The sequence below is a fragment of the Plectropomus leopardus genome, chromosome 12 (assembly GCF_008729295.1).
Source record: "Plectropomus leopardus isolate mb chromosome 12, YSFRI_Pleo_2.0, whole genome shotgun sequence".
Lineage (NCBI taxonomy): Eukaryota > Metazoa > Chordata > Actinopteri > Perciformes > Serranidae > Plectropomus > Plectropomus leopardus.
The window spans coordinates 10,909,503-10,928,382 of NC_056474.1; the positions used below are offsets into that span (position 1 = coordinate 10,909,503).

Below are 18,880 nucleotides of genomic sequence, written 5' to 3' on the forward strand. Positions count from 1 at the left end.
GCTGAGTCACCCCACCCTCAAACGCCCATTCTTACTACACGCTGAGCGGAGAGCGCCAGTTGATTGGGCAATGCGTCATCGGTGAGGCAGATGATTGGCTCGTTTGTGACATCTGTTGTACGTTTGACCAATCACGGCCTGATGCGTTGATCATTCGGAACATCCGACAGCTTTCCGTCTTGTCGCTCCGTGTCACATCACTTTCACCACAAAGAGACTGTTATTATTACACTCTGTGACAGAGACGCACAATATTTTCACAAATTGATATGTATTGATGTGTATTAAAATGATTTTTCTTCCCATATGTATATATACGCGTATACATCTAAAAAATGAAATACAATTATGAAATATTTTATTTGCCCAAACTAATAGAAATGTAAAATGGACTCAAGGCACAACAGTTTATTTATTTTTTCTTCCCAAATACTAAAATAATGACGTAATAGACGTATCTCAGAAAAAATAATTATGAAATATTTTAATTTCTTATATATAGTCTCATACAGTTGAGAAACCTATCATTGCAAATTAAATTATAACATTATATATATATATATATATATATATATATATAAAAAAGTAAGTATAAAAGTAATATCTGAGAAGTGACTGTTCCAGCTTCTCAGAAATGATTATTTGCTGGTTTATTTGGGTTTGGGACTGCTGGTAACACAAAACAAGGCATATAAAGAGGTCACCTTGAGTTCTTGTCAATTTGTGATTGCCACTTTTTAATATTAATGTTTTAATTTTGTTTATTTGTGTATTTATGGATATTTTTCAAACCAAATCACCAATTGAAATATATATATATAAAAAAAAAAACTATATTTTAAAGAATGAGAATATTATTTTTGTGAACAATACAGGTTTAGATTAACTGTAAATTAAATTTGAAAAATTGTAAGAAACATTTTCCTGCAGGGGTATGAATTTCAAGGGTCTTGATGAGACAGTAACTTAAAGGTTATTGTGAAAGAATGGTTCCTATTTCCAAATACATTTCTACTGTTCGAAACAGGGGAACATAAAGTGCACAAATTTTGCATCTTTGATTTTGCAAAAAACGGATTTTCTGCTTCTGGCAGAGCTGCATTCCTCATGTTTTAACACCAGGGAGCAGTCACGCACCAACAAGACAAAAGATATCTGTTCGAGGCTCAGTATGAAATTCATCTCCCTTATAGTTGCTTTGCAAACTATGCTGATGGAGTGGAGGAAACATGGACCAGATAAATAAAGGACATATTGTGAGCAGATTGTGATAATCATACAAAGACCTGATGATTGATGCTGTAGATCCATCTTATAAATACTCTTTGAATCTAAAAAAAATGGGCTTGTGGGAGCGTCCTCAAAACACTGATAATAATGGTAATAAAGACTAATATAGTTAATTCATATGCTGTTAATATTACCTGAGTCTGAGAGCCAACTTCTCCCTCCTAATATTCACATGACGGTGAGATTCAGTGCTGGATGGCTGCTTTTATGTTACCTCAGATGGTGGGTTTATATGATGAATTATAGACAATAGGTTGAGGGCAGCCAACGGTGCATTTATGACAGATAATAAATGTGCGCTGCCAAACCAGGCCAATTGAAGTGTGCCGGTCTGGAATGGAAAAAGGAAAGAAAAAAAAGGAGTTCATAGGCAAAAAAATGTGATATTGTGTCAACACTTTATTATGCATCACCACCATGCAAAATCACTGCTATGAACTTGCTCAAAAATCAAACTACATATATTTCACACATTTATGATTTTAGATTGGCTTGCCACTTTTCCCCAAAAGTGACTGAGTAAAGTTTCGCCCACACTCGGAAAATACATCAAGAGTGTGTTTGTGTTTGGTGTGCAAGTCACACAGAGATTTATGTGTGAGAGCATTGATGCTAACAAATGAAACAATGGCAAATGATCGAACCTTAATTCATAAACCATTGAGAGTAAACACAATTTGTTCAATGCCCTTACCAGTGTAAACCTTTGACTTTGAGAGATTTGGAAGTCTCTGAGTTACATCTTTTTCACTGTACCAATCCATCTGATATTTAACCGACAGTTTATATGTAGACAGTATACATATTTATTATTCCCCAGCATCAGATTTTTCCAGTGAAGCTATTTCTGTTGAACAGGTGTGTTTTCTTGTTAGCTACATGCTGCATTGACAGTTTGAATGAGCTCCTCTGAGAGGTCATCCAATCAGCTAAGGCATGTGTGCACTAATGTATCAAATAAAATCTGATCGGCCTGCTCCAAAAACAAAAAAACTATGACAAAAGCCACTCAACAGCAACAGTAAGAAATCAGTGGACTAGTGGTTAAATCTGGAGTTATACACTTATAAAATATTGCATTTTTTTCATCTACAACTTCAACTCCAAAGCAGGTTTATATCTTAAATCAGAAGACAAACAAACACTTAAACCTGGGTCACCGTTTGCAGAAACATGAGAATTTGAAAGAGTCAGGTTTACCACCCTGAACTAACAATGTACATTTGCTTGACAACTCATATAAAAAAAGCTAAAAACTAAGAAATAATTCCCCAAAGTCATGTGGTTTTTATGGCACCTGTGGTGTAATAGACAGCTCACTAGTTAATCTCTTTACATCAGCTCACAGTATTACCTTAAATATGTGGTTGGTTAAAAAATATATCTTTACATAAATGTATTCTATGGTTGGATTCAGCCATTTATTCAACTCAAAATCTTCATATCTTCAGTGCTCTTTACCGTCGGCCCAGTGTTGTCTCTACCAGTGTCGTCTCGTCCAGTGTTGTCTCGTCTTTTACTATTGTTGCTTTTCATATTGCTCACCTGTTCAGGATACAGAACATGTTAACCCAGAAAACCGAGGCAAATTGGCTGGATTTCTTTCAAAAAACACGGGAAGAAGGCAATGAGCAATTTAAGAAAAAAATTACCCAAAAATAATCTCAAATTTAGTAAAAATTACAAGAAAATTACCTGAAAATTAGCAACAAAAAAAAAACAGCAATACAAAAACAAACAAACCAAACAATTGGAAAGTAGAATTATGATCATTTGAAATATAATTCTCCAGAAAATCTTCCCTTATTTTTTTTAAATACTTTTTCTTAATCTTCAAATTTCTTGCAATTTCCAAGATGTTTTTTTGTTTTGCCAATTTGCTGGTTGTCTTTTTACCCCATGTTTTTGAAATAAATATTTTTTTGTGGGGAGTTTACAGGTTTTAATACTTGTTAAAACCTTCTAAAAAAGATGAGAAACATTGTATTAATGACCAACATGCATGCGTGGATTATGAGAAAATTGGCCCCTGAGCACAGATATTCAAAATTGAATTTGAATTAATTAAGCATCTTTTTTTGGTTGATTTGAGTCTTTGTGGTTGTTCTGTGTCTCTTTGTGGCTGTGTGTCGCTTTTTGTGGTTATTTTTGTGTCTCATTGTAGTTTCTTCTCATCTCTTTGTGGTCATTTTGAGTATCATCCTGGTCAGTACCTGTTCGCTTGAGTGACATTTTGCAGGTGAAGGCCAAGGGGGTCCCTGACATGTATGGCCCCTGGGCCTGTGCCCACTATTCCCATTCTGTAATCCATCAGTGCTTACATGCTAGAATAAAAAGTCTAACACCAATTATGAACAGGATACATTTCATTGTTTCAGATACTTACCAGTCACCAGGACTAACACAGTCACTGCTGCAGCGTCACCTGCACCAAACAACCAAAACGCATGCAGCAGATCAGAAAAAGCATAGACAAAGTGTAATCTAATAATTCAGACTACATCATCTTCTATTTACAGTCCTGGAAAAGTAGAACTCACTATGCACGCTTTGTCTGGTTCCTGCCTGTGCTTCATTAGCTCCTCCAACTTGAGCTCGTTCTCCAACTGCTGCTCCAGATCGTTCTCGAAGCTCTCCTCCTCTGCAGCGCCGGCACTCCTGTGAAAACAACAGGCACTTTTAAAACACGACACAAGACCCACTGACGTGTAATCTTTTATAACAATTTGACTCACATCAGTGGTTTAAAGAAATGTAGGGTATGATCTGATGTGTAAAGTATTTGGCACAAATGTATATAGAAAACACAGTTAACACTACTGGGAAAGCTGGCAACAGAGCAAATAAACTGCCAAGAGAAAGCAGCTACAATGGACGAGCCTAGAAAATGTAGCACAAGAAACAAATTACAGTAAGAATTTTGATTGTACAGAGGAATTTTTTGCCACTTGAAGATGTTTCAGGTCATATTTGGTCAGTTGTCCAAATGGTAGATGTTCACAATTTTTTTTTTCACAGGTTCTTCTTTCCATATCTATGTGCATGCTCTCCTACTAAAGCATCTTACATTAGATCCTGTGCGCAACTGGTGATGACACATCCTGCAGTATATCTGATAAGTACCTTGGTTTATATGTGAAGAAAGGATCCGAAGAGGTTGCAGCCAATAGGTCACCACGCCCAAAGTCTGAATCAGCAGTGCTCTCAGTCTCACTTCCACCCTCTGAAAAAAAAAACATTTTAAAACTGTGGTATAAAAGAACAGAAAGCAAAATACAACATTTTTCTATCGATTTCTACCTGAATTGAGTTCTTTGACCAGCGATGACATTGTGTTGGTGATTGAGTCAGCAGCAATGAGCAGGTCGTTTCTCAAATTTCTCCTTGGACCTTTGAAAACACACAGACAAAAAAAAGTTTAGCTTCCAACCAAACTTTCCATATCCATAACTGAAATGCACGCTTTTCTGTGTGTGACCGTGTTACCCTGAGCGAAGGCCTCCTGAACGTCCCCTCCCACGCCCATGAGTGAGTCCTGAGGTGTGTGAGTTGGGGTCGTGCCAGCAGAGTCCGAGAGGATTGGTGTGGGGATCGGCCGGCTGATGGTGTGACTGGGGGAAGAGCGTGGAGAGCCGGGACCCTGAGTCTGCAATACAGACGCACCGTTTTAGATATACAGATAGACAGATGCACTTCTCTGATCCCAAAGTAGGACATTCTGGTGTTACAGCAGCAGGTTATCAAGGCATTGCATGGAAACAGTAAATACACAGTAAATTTACATAAGATATCAGATTTTCACTGCTCGATTATCATGGCCAAAAGGGTTCAGGATAAGAATGTCACTGCGATATCTGCAGAAAATTGAAAAATAATAATATAATAATGATCAGACAAATAATTGGCAAATGAATAAATTACACTCAAACCATGTGTATGTGAAAAATCAACCAGATGGCGTTGGGGGAGGAAGATAAAGCTAGAACGGAAAGAAACAGATATGACTTTTTTAAAGGATATTTTGGGGTATTTTTCATAATTTATTGAGAAACAGATAGTAAAGGGGAGACAGATGGGGGGACCTGTAGCAGAGGGCCGGACTCACACCCTGGCCACTGCAGTCAGGACTCAGTCAGGTAGTGCTCTATGTGGTGAGATACCAGGTTACCCTGAATTCTGAACACAATATTATGGTATGTGTATTATTAACATATTAATATTTCATATTTAAGGCAAAAAGGTGTAAAATAATTAAGTTTGTGACCCAGCCGCCATGTTGGATACAGTCAACCGAAGTAACAAACACGGCTTGGCAGTCTGATCAACTTTTGTATTTTACAGTCAAACAGTACACTACAGTATGTGCCTGAAAATGTGAGATAAGACATGCAGAAACAAAATCTCGATTATTTGTTCAGTATTGACTAATTTGACAGACTCAGCAGTTCAGTTTTTCTTTTTTTTCATTTAGTGCTGTGTAAGCAGTACAGTTTTTTTTTTTTAAGTTACCAATTACAGCTTTTACTTGTGCCACTGTGTTGGTTACCAGAAAACCCACGCTGTAAGAAAAACATACCATTATCTCGATAAAAGGGCTTCTTTTCAAAGCAAGCTTTCAACGGGCAATGCAACAAGTGTTGTTTTTTGGGGGTTTTTTTCCCAGTGCTCAAATCACAGCAAAGAATCTCACATCAAACTCCAAAAACAGCAACAAATCATTCACTACAATAATTTTTAAGGCAACAGAGGAGTTCATCTGTCCTTAAAACACACCACAATAGCTTTACAAACATTGCACACATGCTAGAAATATGCAATTTGAGTCATAAACGGCATTTTCAGTATTTTTCAAATACTCAACACGCAGTTAAAACAGATTTTCTCTCTCAGGGCTACTCCAATTATTCCCACAGACCAAACCCCAAGTTGGTGCCGTCTGGTGAACACAATGTATCTCTAACTTTGAGACACAAAGTTTTCACCCAGTAACAAAGTATTTACTCCAAACATGCAATAATTTTGAACCCAAGCACAGTTTCAGCCTCTTTTTGCTTCACAGTTTTCACACTTACAGCCTGTTTCCGTTCTTCTTCCAGCTGAAAAACAACATTTTATGGCTCATGAAACAACAACCATAATACTTTGGGTATTTCTAAAAGAAAATCCAATCAGTAATTCCTCCAGGACGTGACAAGCATGTGGCTTCCTCATGCAAGTTTAATGGATTAACATTGATCCTTTTAGCCTAATTAGATTGATATCCTCCCCACTTAAGCCAGTATAGTGAGCAGTTCATGTCGGCTTTGAGGAACTCCCATGTTGTCGACTGCAGAAGATATTCTTGCAGCAAAGGTTATCCTCCTTAGAGGGGGGGAGACATGTTGTCACATCAGGTGATGGAGCATAATCCCAAACTCAATATCCTGTTCTTAAATCGCCTGTACGGACTATCAGCTGACATAGCTAATCAAGGCAATGTATAACATACTTATACATATGAGAGATGATATGAGAGATGATCCACATGGAAACAGATGGCATTTGGAAGAAAGATCAAAACAGCATTGGAGTCGGCTGTCACTCATAAATCAACTGAGTTGTCTTTGAACAGGACTGACACTAAACAACAACTAGATAAGACATTTCTTCTGATGCTGTTAAAGGTTTGTTTAAAAGGTTGTTTTTTTTAATTTGGATCAGAGACCTCATTACAAAAAAATATCCGAACTGCTCATCCTGTCTTGACAGTAACAGGATCCCTCATCCATACTTCATAATTATTGGAAATCAATATTTGATATATTTTCTGTGTTTTTTGGAGTCAAATTATTATTAGAACACTTTTACTTTTGCATCCTGAATTGCTAGACACATTGTCCTTATGAAGTGTAGCAGGAGGCTTCTCCCCCAGTGGGCTGGAGAACTTGTAAAATGTTTAAAACTTCGAGAAAATAAAGTGTAGGGGTCGACAGATTAGCGGCCTGGCCAATTATTGGAGCCTATATTTGGCTTTTTGCTGATTATCTGCATTGGCGTTTTATATTAATGATCGCCGATTAAATTAATTAATTAAAAAGTGCAAATAAAGTGTCAGCATAGGAGGAACCTTTAATTTGTAAAACATCAGGGAGCTGTCTTTATTAAATTTATTTTTTTTATTTCGTTTTTCACTTGACTTTACAAAAATAGTTGCTGGGAAATTGCTGTATTTGATGTTGAACGTTTCAGTTTTGATTAAACATTTGTTAAAGGCATTTAAACAAAGTTTTGTTATGGGGTTTGTTCTATTCCAAACTATAAATACTGACAGAAAGATTTTCTTTTTATTGTAAATACATATCGGTTCCAAATGTCAGTTATCAATTTCATTAACCACTAATAATCTGTATCAGTATCAGCCCTGAAAAACCAATATTGGTCAACTCCTAATAAAATGTACACTGGGTGGCTCTGCAGGTAAACTTTATAGAGCATGGCAACCATTTTGGACAAATATGAAAATGCTTAAACTGTGTTCTCTTCCATAACTGATTCTCATTCAAAGCAAATTACAGTAGCTATAGACAACTGTGAGTAATGTATACATCTGTTTCTTTGCATGAATATGTGAGCATTTATATTTACATTTTGATTTAATTTTGATTTATTTCAACAGAGCTCGACTATTAGAGACGTCTGCCCTCTAATGGACATGTTGGGTAATTGCTTAATGTTTCCTCTGCAAAGTGCAGCGTTTGCTTTACATTAGCTGGAGTGATCACCCACAGCTGGGAGAAAATTGTTATACAAGGGAGATTCATCATCTGGCCATATTGGTCACCACCTGCCTCAAAATAACATAAAAAAACATGAGCTACAATACACATGCCAATGTAAATAAACATGGAAAATTCAACTGCAAAAAGATACTGAAACAAAATTACCACCACAACCATATAATTCCCCAGAGGACACAGAATGTGCGTTCAGTAATCATGAAGGCGTCTTATCTGCATGTGTATTTGAGTGCTGTGAAGTCAAAGAGATGAAAGGAGTGACTGCAGTACCTTGAGAAGCATCATTAGCTGCTCCAGCTGCACCATGAGTTCCCTGCGACTCTCCTGCAGAGTAGACATTCTTTGTTCAAGCTCATCTTTGCGTTGCCTAACAGAAGAAGAGGACACAAGTTGTACTGTGTGATGATACCATAATGTCACGTCAACAGCAAAATGAGGGAAAAAAATGTGTACAATAACCATCTGTAGACTCTAACATATGCTAAAAAAATGCAAGCAATTACAATATGTACTTTGTAGTGCAGCCTAAGCAAACATGTCTGTTATGAACACACTGCGCAAAGCAGGATTACAGTACACTGAGTTACCTGAGAAGTCGTAGCTCAGCCAGGAGAGTGGGGTTCTGCTGACCTCTGTCAGGTGGCGGCTGGGGGGCCTCCTCATGCTGAAGGCGCAGCCGCTGGATTTCAAGCAGGATTTCTCTGTGACGTGCAAATATATAGAAGAAAAGTTAAATTTCACACATGGTTTGTCTGTAGATGACCCTGAGTCAACACAAAAACCAGGGAAGCTGCATGTTGCTGCTGTTTTTTCATGTTCATTGCATGGATGGTTGGATGGGCCCCTGGACAGACATGCAAAAGGCTCCACTACCTCTCCCACAAAGCAGAAAGACACAAAGACTCTGTGGTAGTTTTTTGTTTCTTTTTAGTGGATTTGCATCTTTTTTTTCTTAGGGTTTTGCATCCTTTTGAAGCAATTTTGTGTCTTGTTAATAATTTTGTCTCTTTTGGGGTATTTTGTGGTGTTTTTTGTGTGTCTTTGAGGTAATTGAGTGTCTTTTTGATCATTTTGTATCTCTTTGTGGTCATTTTGTGGGGTTTTTTTTGTGATATTTTTGTCATTTGATGTCTCTTTTAGGTAGGATAGTAACCTTGGTATGTATACCAGCAATAAAGACTTAAGTGATTGGAAAAAAAACCCAAACATCATTTCAGCCACTTGGGGGCAGTGGAAACAAGTTGGTAACATTTTCACTCTCATGTTTCCTCTGACTCCTGAGGGAAATATTTGGCTCTTTAGCTTCTTTATACTCCATTATGTTTACCAACTAGTAGCTAACTTTGTCTGCAGTTTATTGCTGGACAAGTTAGTGTACAGAAGAATTTTAGAATTTTTTTAAGAGGAAAACAAAACTTCCAGAGCGGTGAGAATGGAGCAGAACAGTAAAGATGCTGGCCAGAAAACCAAAACGCTGATGCAAAAGACACTTTAGCCCTTTTTTTATAACATATATTTTCCTTATAGGACATGCACAGGTGTCACTAATCTCATTAAACACGTCTTTTTTCTACTGAAGCCATGACAGTGTGACAGTGAGCCTAATAAAGCTCTGCAGAGCAGAGGGGAACTGCACAGTCGGGTGATAACTCCCTGTGGGTTTCTCACCACACGAGACTGCCATCCTATACATGTAGTCATGAGATCCTCTGTTGATATAAAAATATTAAATTACAGCTGCACTAAAACCTACGTACTTGTTCACTGTTGCCTGTAATTGAACTTTTGTCTCCACTTTGGTTTCATTATTCAGTATTATTTATTACTGTAATTTTAATGTTAAATTTGCTGTTACTTCTTGACTGTTTTTTTTCTTATCCTATTTTACTTTTTTTAAGCCATTTAAAATTTGCCACTGTGTGCGATGTATGCTGTATAATATAAATAAATCACCTTGACTTGCCTTGTATGATCCCATATTCACTGGCCTGCACTTTACAGTATACGTCAGTGATGTATTGAATACCAAGTCATGAACAAGACCAGAGTGTTTTAAGACCGATTTAAGTGCAACTGCAGACCAGTGTGAGTCCCACGCTGTGTGACAATTAAATGTGGAAAATCCATAGGCCCTCCTCAAATTGATCTGAGAGATCGGTGTTCCCATAAAAACACCCGCAGAAAACAAAAAAGATTCCTCTTCATTCACCTCTTTAATTGCAATATACTATATATGTATGTGTTTGTATGTATAGGCTAAGTGTACCATGATAAGTATGTGGATATAGTAATCAAAAGGCTCAGCAGATGTTAATTTTCCTTTGCTTTCTATGGGCAAACAAATATGAACAAATATTATGGACATGAGATCAACCTAAGGTTTCCTTCCACTCATATGTGTTTTTTTCTGTTTATTTACCCTACATTTTTTTTAATCTAAAATTATTTTTTGACAGATCATATTTTGCCTTTATTGACAGGTCAGCTGAAGATTAACAGGAAAGGTGGGAGAGAGGTTACACACAACAACTGCCTGCAAACATAAGTCAGGGTCTGACCGAGGCTCACACATGTATGGCTGAACTGATGTTTCATCAAACACTAACGCTAGCTACCTTGATGCACACTCCTGTGTCTCCATACCTTTTTAAATATTATGTGGAAAAAAGATGTTAAACAAAATATTAGTCTCAGTTTAAGTAAGCCTATTTAAAATGTTTCTGGAAAGGGATGTTAACCATCTTTATTTAACACTTATCTTTTGTTCAGGCAATTTAGCGATATCTTTGCAGGGATGGTCTAGAATGGCCTTAATATAAAATAACAATTCCTTTTTGTCTGAGAACGAGACAATATCAAGGGAAAATGAGTCTGAGATGAGACTCAAACCTCCAAAAAGTGCACTTGAGACGAAGACCGGTCTTAAGTACTACAATACTGGTATATCAACCGTTCCTTACCTCCTTAAAATGTTAACATTGACAAACAAATGTCATACCTTGGCTAATAATGAAAGTCTATAATAATAATAATAATGATAATAATAATAATAATAATAATAATAATAATTGTTATTATTATTATTATTATTATAGTTTTCAGTAAATGTGCTTTGAGGTTTGTTCATTTTGTCAGACCAAGAATCTGTTTCTCAAGGTGAATTTCTTGTTGTTGAGTTGACAAAAAAAAAGAGACGAGACAAACAGAAGAAAACTGAACAGCGTCACCAAAGCAGTCATCCCTAACCTGTTTTTGCTCTCGAGCTCGGCGATGAGCTGCCTCTGCTGTTTGTTGGCATCCAGAGAGCAGGGGAGGTCTGTGGGGATCCTCTGCTGTTGAGCCTGTCGGTGAAACCAAGCAAGAGACATCACGTGAGCTGGCTTTACCTCTGGATGACGTCATCCATAACCTTATCTTATATCTCACAGGAGGGAGGAATAAAACAGTCAAGTCACCAAACATCCATCAAGAACATAAACAGGCATACAAGTCCGGTTAGGAACAATCACCGTCTGTAAATCCCTTCATCATTTCAGCAATAAAAAGACTGAAACCCTCAAAGGTAGAGTAGTAGCCTACGTTTAACCTTCTTTTCATCACCGACAGTTCTGGCAGAGGACACCGATGAAAAATGCCACAATATGTGAGCAATAAATGTCTTAAACAAATATATCTCACCGCAGCATCAGCAGCCAGTCTAGCAGCATAGCGGGCGATGAGACTGTGCTCCTCATCTTGATGGTTACTGCTCTCCAGCAAACTGAGGAGGAGGAATATGGAGTCATAACATGATATGATTACCACATAGTCACACTTATACAAAGAGTCCAGTGTGTAGGATTTAGGGAATATAAATATATATATATATATATATGTGTGTGTGTGTGTGTGTGTAGAAATTGAATATATTACAATAAGTATGTTTTCTTTGGTGTATAATCACCAGAAAATAAGAACAGTTGTTTTTCTGATGTTAGAACGAGCTGTTTATATCTACACAGGAAGCTGGTCCTCATCTACGGAGACCACCATGTTGCACTGCCATCTTTCTACAGTAGCCCAGAATGGACAAACCAAACACTGGCTTAAGATAGGGCCATTTCCCACTGTTGTAAGAAGCCTCCTCCCCAATGAGGCAAACATGTATTGAAGCGTCGAAATTTTTGTATTTGTGTAACTTATTCTGCCTGGTCCTCGTGTGAGTCAGTATGCATGTGACCACAGTGTGTATCTTGCCCATGATACACACATCAATAACCCAGAATCCTAACCAGGAGTTTACGTTTGAAACACGGAAGAAATTTTGGCTGGCCTATAGAAGCCACTAAATCCTACTCACTGGACTTCTAACGATGCAGGAAAGAAAGCAAAAATCCAAGAAAGTCTGTTCAACAGTCACATTAGTTCTCTGGCAGAAAAGCTCCATAAGTTTTACAGCAGAGCCTGTGTAATCATGATAAGCTACTTATGTAAAACCACAAAAGCAGGAATGAAGTTGGGTTAGAACATAAAAGTGAAGTAATCATTTGCTTTGTATTGAAAGCACAGAGGGGATAGTGATTATACAGTCTGATCACTGATAAAGTCAAATTATGGTTATGAATTTCCAATCACACGTACAGTAAAAGCACCCAAATGCACTCACACAGAGGTAAATGGAGGAGTTACTAATATAATACAAATAGCCACATGATAGATGACATTAACCAGCATTAAAACACACGCAGGTATATTAGTGTGCACACACACACACATATAAAAAACACAGGCATCCCTGTTTTCATGTTGCTTGTGAGGAAAAAAGCATCAATGCTTGAAAAAGGAGAGAATATGTCATATTCCCAGCATTGAAATAAAAACCAGTCAGCTCACTCACCAGTCTGTCTTTGTTTACAACAATTGCCACAAGATTTACTGAACCTAACTCTATTTAGAGATTACCATCTCAGTAGGCAGTCAAATCCGACAAAAACAGCAGCTAAAAGTGTTTAAAGTATTTGGTACCAATTAACTAACTAATCTGCAGTAAACAATGGAGTCATACAACTTTACCGTGACAATATGAGAACATTTTGGCCTTTTTTCTTTTCGAAATTTCAGTCAGAGACAACAATACTTAGATTTTATGATTTATAAGTGATCAATTTAAGGGGACAGTTCATCCCAAAATCTAAAATACATAGTTTTCCTCTAACCTGTAGTGCTTTTTATCAATCTGATTGTTTTAGTGTGAGTTACTGAGTGTTGGCTATATCGGCCATTGAGATGTCTGATGGCACTGATGGCACTCGGCTTGTGGTGCTCAAAGCGCCCAAAAAATATACATATTTGAAAAACTCAACAGCAATGTCTCTTTACAGAATTCATTACCTTGTTGTGAGCTACTGCTAGCTCACCTAACACTTCAGAGAAAGCTAATGTTACAGCTCAGCTGCGGACGCCATTAATGTTTAGATCTGAGTAGATGCACACCTCCCTCTGCATGGTGATACAGTTGGTGGGTGTAGTTCGGATGACAGAAAATAGTTCCTACTTGAAACTGCCCATAACAAGGTCTGTGGATTATCTTGAGTGCCATCTAGGTCCTTTATATTCAAGAGAAGGCAGACATCTCTGCGTCAATATCTCCAACATGCAGCAACTCACACCAAAATATTCTAGACAGATAAATAGCATTACAGGTAAGAGGAAAATATATATCTTTGATATTAAGGTGAACTGTCCCTTTAATATTATGTAGTTGTGTAAAAGTCTTTAAAGTCTTTAGGACTAAAATGTTTCACCCTGAAATTAAATCAAATATATATGGATCATTTGGTCGAAATGAATTGGAAACAAATAAGTCAAACACTTAATAGTTCTGAACAATAATGAGTGGACACAAGTGTCAGAGGTTGAGGTGACTAGTCTGTAAAGCTGATAGCATGCAGTGTTAGGGCTGTGACACACTCAGAATAAGGTAACGGTAGGGGAAGGATTGCGAAGGGGAAGTTCAGCAGAGCACATGGTTCCCACTGGTGTTTGGCAAACACAGCGGCACACCAAACTAACCATGTTTTGGGGTTGTTTTGGAGGAGATTCACATAGAGGGCAATCAGAGCATGTTCGTCTGCAAGTCTATCAGCAACATCGAGGTTGTAGTTTAACCTGGAACAGTGCAGGGTTTCACAAAACATAAAACATGACATTACACAGGTGACAATAGAGGGCCAAGGGACGAGAGGGGAGAGGCAGCAGAGAGAGAGAAAAGGAGAAAACCCAACAAAAGAGAGGAGGAGGAGAGTGGCTGAAAAGCAGCCTTTCATGGGTGACTAGAGAGAAACAAGGCCATATTATGTTTGGGAGAGACTCCAGAGATGAAGGCTAGGAGCACGATTAAGGACATGCCCAACAAAAAAAAAGAACTCTACAAGCTACATGTTTACATTCTACAAGCATCAATCACTCAGTGCTCTGTTATTAAAACTACTGAAAGTCATTATTTTTAAGTCAAACACTCTGCCAGCCAAGATATGTCAAGCATGCAGTCTTTTTGATGCAGCTCCTATATTTATAGAGGCTTTCCACCTGCATCACAAACTCCTATAGAAGCCATTACTAAAGTCATTATGGAGGGTCAAGGCAGAAAAAGCTTTGACTATAAAATGTCTCAAAGCAATAAATAAACACATCTATCCATCCAGCGGAAAATTTAAAATACTGAAAAATAGTCCATATTATCTTGTTTAACTTGTTTTATTTATTTGCTTCTTAAATCTAAGCTATGAAGTATTTCAAATTGTAACCACCTACCCTAAAATATTCGCAATCCAACAAACCATTAAAAGTGTACTTCACCCACAAAACTATAATTTTCATTTCACCTCTGTCACATTGCATTTGTGGAGAATTTTTTGTTTTTCTTGCATGCCTCCACGGGAAACAGCGAATACAAAAATAAATAAAATTCGTCATGAATTTAAAGGGTATGTTCAGAATTATTAAAGTTAGAAAATAACACAATCAAACTACCAATTGATGTAGTAGTAGACCTGCAGCTCAAGTGTTCAGCGAGTTTAAATTAGTGTTTTTGTCAATGGGGTATGGCTTTGGAGAGAGAGTATAGATAATTTTCAGTATTAGTTCAGTACTTCCCAATCAAAAAGGGCTGTCTGTTTGGAAAGTACTAAGCATACAACTGGATAAATGTGACTTGGATGAAACTGCATAAGTCTGTGTGATTAAATTGATGTTTTGACATAGTTTTGTTGTACACCTTTTACTCCAAATCATCATGATTTTTCTCACTTCCTGGAATCTTTGTTTACCATGGAGGCATGCAAGAAAATGTCTTCACAAATTCAATTTAACGTGGGGTGAATAAATGATATACAAATGAAAAGCTACTTCAGCAAAGCCGCAAATTAAACTGAAAGATATTCTAGCAGCTGCTGCATAGCTAAATCATAACGGTGACTACAAACCACTATGAGTGACTCTTTTGACATAACGCATCATTTAATCCATTGTCGATATACAAAAATTTTACAGTCCAGCTTTAGTAGAAAGCTTGCATTAGAAACTGCTGGAATGAACCTTTTATAAGTTGGTAAGCCTATTGTGTTGCATTATGGGAAGTGTAGGGTCCAAGGTTTGAGAGCGTGACCAAGAGTACTATTCAGGATATCTTGGCATCAGTCTACTTAGATTTTGACCACTGCTTTTTCAAATTCTCACAGTCTTCCAGCTATGTAAAGTCAGAACTCTTGTCATAAAGTTAGGGTATTCAATCAGATATTGCCAGTCAAAAGCTGGACAGTAAACCACCAAAGGGCACATGAGCTGAAAAAGTCCTGTATCATATGGTGCTTATGCAAACAGTAACTGCAATGTCAGATGCTCTGACATGCACATCAAGCATGACCTAAAGTAAGCCCGAGTTATGAAAGGGTGCAGTGTTCCATAAAGAAACACTTTCTTCATCAAGTGCAGGTGCAGAGGAGCTTGAAGGCATTTTGCTAGAAAAAATCTTCCAAAATATAACATGAATAGCAACTGAAGACAACAAGTTAATCCCATTTTATATAAACAGGTATACTTGTTCACACGCATCATAAACAATTTGCCTGGGAATTTAAACTGTTTAACTGCTGCAGCTTCAGCACAGAGGAGATTGAGGATAACATTCAGAGCAGTTTACATTCAAAACTGGCAGTTAGCATTTTCCATTTCTGTGTGAATGGAAAAATTGTAAGAAACGCACCAAACTAATTGCCGGTGATCTTTATGATGCATGCTTCATCTAGCGTTTACAAAGCCCCTCGAGTACAACAATGTAAACTCTGCTGTAAGAAAACTGGTTCCTGAGGATGATAAGCACTCTAGTTTATGCCCTATGATTATTATCTGTATTAGTTCACACATGCATTTCAGCTACAAAGGGCATTCTCATGTGCACACCTGTGTCACTTACCCTCTGCCTTTCAACAGATGTGGAGCAGCCTCAGTCAAGGGCTTTCTTTGCTCAAAATCATTACTCTTGCTGTAAGGCAAGCCATTGACATTCAGCACAAGGAACCACAAGGAAGGAAAAGAAGACACACACATACACACACACACACACACACACACACACACGCATACACACACACACACTCACACACACTCACTCACACACTTTGGAAAATAAAGGCAGGAAAATAAAGACAGTGTGGGTCACAGAGTCTACAGGGGATGGGGCCTTAAGGGAGCTTGGCAAACCAAAAGGATTTGCTGTAAAATCCAGGACATCCATTGTAACGGCGGTACTCACTTTTTGGTGGAGTAAGGGTTCCCTGATGTCGGCATGGAGTGGGAGAGGGAGTAGTCATTGGTGATGTTCACTGGTCTCGGTGGCCTGAACAGGAAACAAATGTTTTTTAATCCCGAACTGACAATGCTGTTTGTTATGTTAAAGAGACAGAGCCTTTTTCTTTTGTCTATGTGGATTTCCTGCAAATTTACAATCTCAGAGTTTTTTAATTTTGGTAGATGGCCTGAAAACATGCAAAGACTTCAGAAATGAATCTGTGAACTAACAAACACAGCAGGTGTTTGGGAATTAACAGAGGTGAGACCATTAGCCCCTTTTAAACTGCCTGTTCAAGGCAGAAATATCAAACCCTTAGGCCGCCTCACCGTTCTGTATACGAAATGGGGGGGACAGATTTGTCTCACCTTTAAGATGTAACAGAAGGTAGTAAAAACACCAAAACAGTGGCAAATAAGACAGCTACAAGGTTGGGATCATGGACATGACAGATGTGACGATATGATGACATGTTATGTGTGTGACCCACCACGGGAGATTAAAAAAATCAACTACGGGCAGTTAGCAGTTAACTCAAAGAAGAAAAACAGTGACCATCTGCAAATTGGGAAAAGAATGAGATTGAAGAGTAGAGGATGAGATCAACCATATAACAGAGACATTAAATGACTGTTATTGCCATGTTAGGCCATTGCTAATGTTAAGAAAGAGCTGCCAATTCATTATATATGCTAAACGTTGCGCCCAACGTGCCTCTTTTGGTTCCACAATGCAGACATGCTGTCTAAAATCACACACTGAAGTGGGATGATGTCACCTTTGTTTGGAGGAGGCATAAAGAAAGGACTGAGAGGCTTTCCTATAATGTGATCTCTGAGTAAAAAGGGCTAATGTTTTGCAGGATACAAGATAGTTTCAAGTCTTTGCACTTGAGTCCAAAGTCCAGTCCAAAGTCCTAAACTTTGTGTTTTGAGTCAAGTTATAATGTGCTCTTCACAAAATATAATTCCATTTATATTATATATATATTTAATTCCATCCTACAACTTGACTCGATGCTGTTGGATTGTTGAAACCAAGTGCATCATCTGGGGGAATAAGTGTCAACTTGCTGTGAATGAACAGCGTTAATGTTAGTTGATTCAGGAAATGAACTAATTTGTAGCAAATTTTTTACATAATATACTTTTTAAAGATTATTTTCTGGGGACTTCCCCTTTATTGATAGGACAGCTGTAGAATAAGAAATGTGGGAGAGAGAGGGGGAATGACATGCAGCAAAGGGCCACAGGCTGGATTTTGCACCCGGGCCTCTGCAAAGGCCGATGCATAAGGGGCGCACACTCTAGCAGGTGAGCTGAAGGCAACCCCAAAAATATACTTTTTAATCTTTGGGGGAGGCTATCAAGCATTTCCAAGTCAAAAGGCTTAAGTCCAAGTGAAGTCACAAGTCGTTGGTGTAATGTCCAAGTCCAAGTCGAATTTCAAGTCTTTTATGAAAGTTATAAAGTTTGACACAAGTCCAAGTCGTGTGACTCAAGTTCGCACCTCTGGGAATTAACAATAATGACTGTCAGGATGCTAGGGTGGATGGGACTTGACAATACTGTGTGATTAACACGAAACAAAGAATTAAAATCTACAGAAACAAAAATGTACAAAGACACACTTAAGGATGTGTTAAAGAATCAAAGCAAACTCACCACGTATCTCTGAGGAAAGTACAGAACAAGAAAAAGAATGAAAATAATTCATTACAATCAGCCCAGCAGCACACAGAATACACTAAATGTAGAAATATTTTTCAATAAATTCACCAAAAAAGAATATTACTAACTATGTAGGACAATAATATTGCCCTATTATTGGCATAAATTTCAGCCAATAGGTAACAAGAAATTGCAGAACCAAAAATCTTATCTTGAAAATCTAAATCTTGGACAATTTTTTTAAAAAAAAGTTAGTTATTTGTTTATGTAAAAAAAAATCAACTGTTTTGTATCATAATCAGATTTTTTAATTATCA

At 37.6% G+C, this 18,880-nt stretch overlaps 1 protein-coding gene across 11 annotated transcripts in view; it reads right to left on the reverse strand.

Annotated features, from left to right (window-relative positions):
- Positions 1-1,669: 1,669 nt before the first annotated feature.
- Positions 1,670-18,880, reverse strand: part of dtna (dystrobrevin, alpha) — a 32,537-nt gene continuing 15,326 nt past the window's right edge. For 2 of the 11 annotated variants that reach the window (XM_042497280.1, XM_042497278.1), the window contains 15 exons: positions 18,558-18,566; positions 16,858-16,941; positions 16,519-16,587; positions 14,118-14,213; positions 11,745-11,826; positions 11,313-11,407; positions 8,654-8,767; positions 8,337-8,433; positions 6,363-6,386; positions 4,777-4,936; positions 4,591-4,680; positions 4,414-4,513; positions 3,831-3,948; positions 3,677-3,715; positions 1,670-2,835 (listed from right to left, as the gene is read on the reverse strand). In XM_042497280.1, coding sequence (XP_042353214.1) covers positions 3,698-3,715; positions 3,831-3,948; positions 4,414-4,513; positions 4,591-4,680; positions 4,777-4,936; positions 6,363-6,386; positions 8,337-8,433; positions 8,654-8,767; positions 11,313-11,407; positions 11,745-11,826; positions 14,118-14,213; positions 16,519-16,587; positions 16,858-16,941; positions 18,558-18,566 — 1,156 coding nt within the window. In that variant the 3' untranslated portion in view covers positions 1,670-2,835; positions 3,677-3,697. The remainder of the gene's footprint in view (positions 2,836-3,676; positions 3,716-3,830; positions 3,949-4,413; positions 4,514-4,590; positions 4,681-4,776; positions 4,937-6,362; positions 6,387-8,336; positions 8,434-8,653; positions 8,768-11,312; positions 11,408-11,744; positions 11,827-14,117; positions 14,214-16,518; positions 16,588-16,857; positions 16,942-18,557; positions 18,567-18,880) is intronic. The other 9 variants (XM_042497279.1, XM_042497282.1, XM_042497281.1 and 6 more) reach the window with 9 other exon arrangements.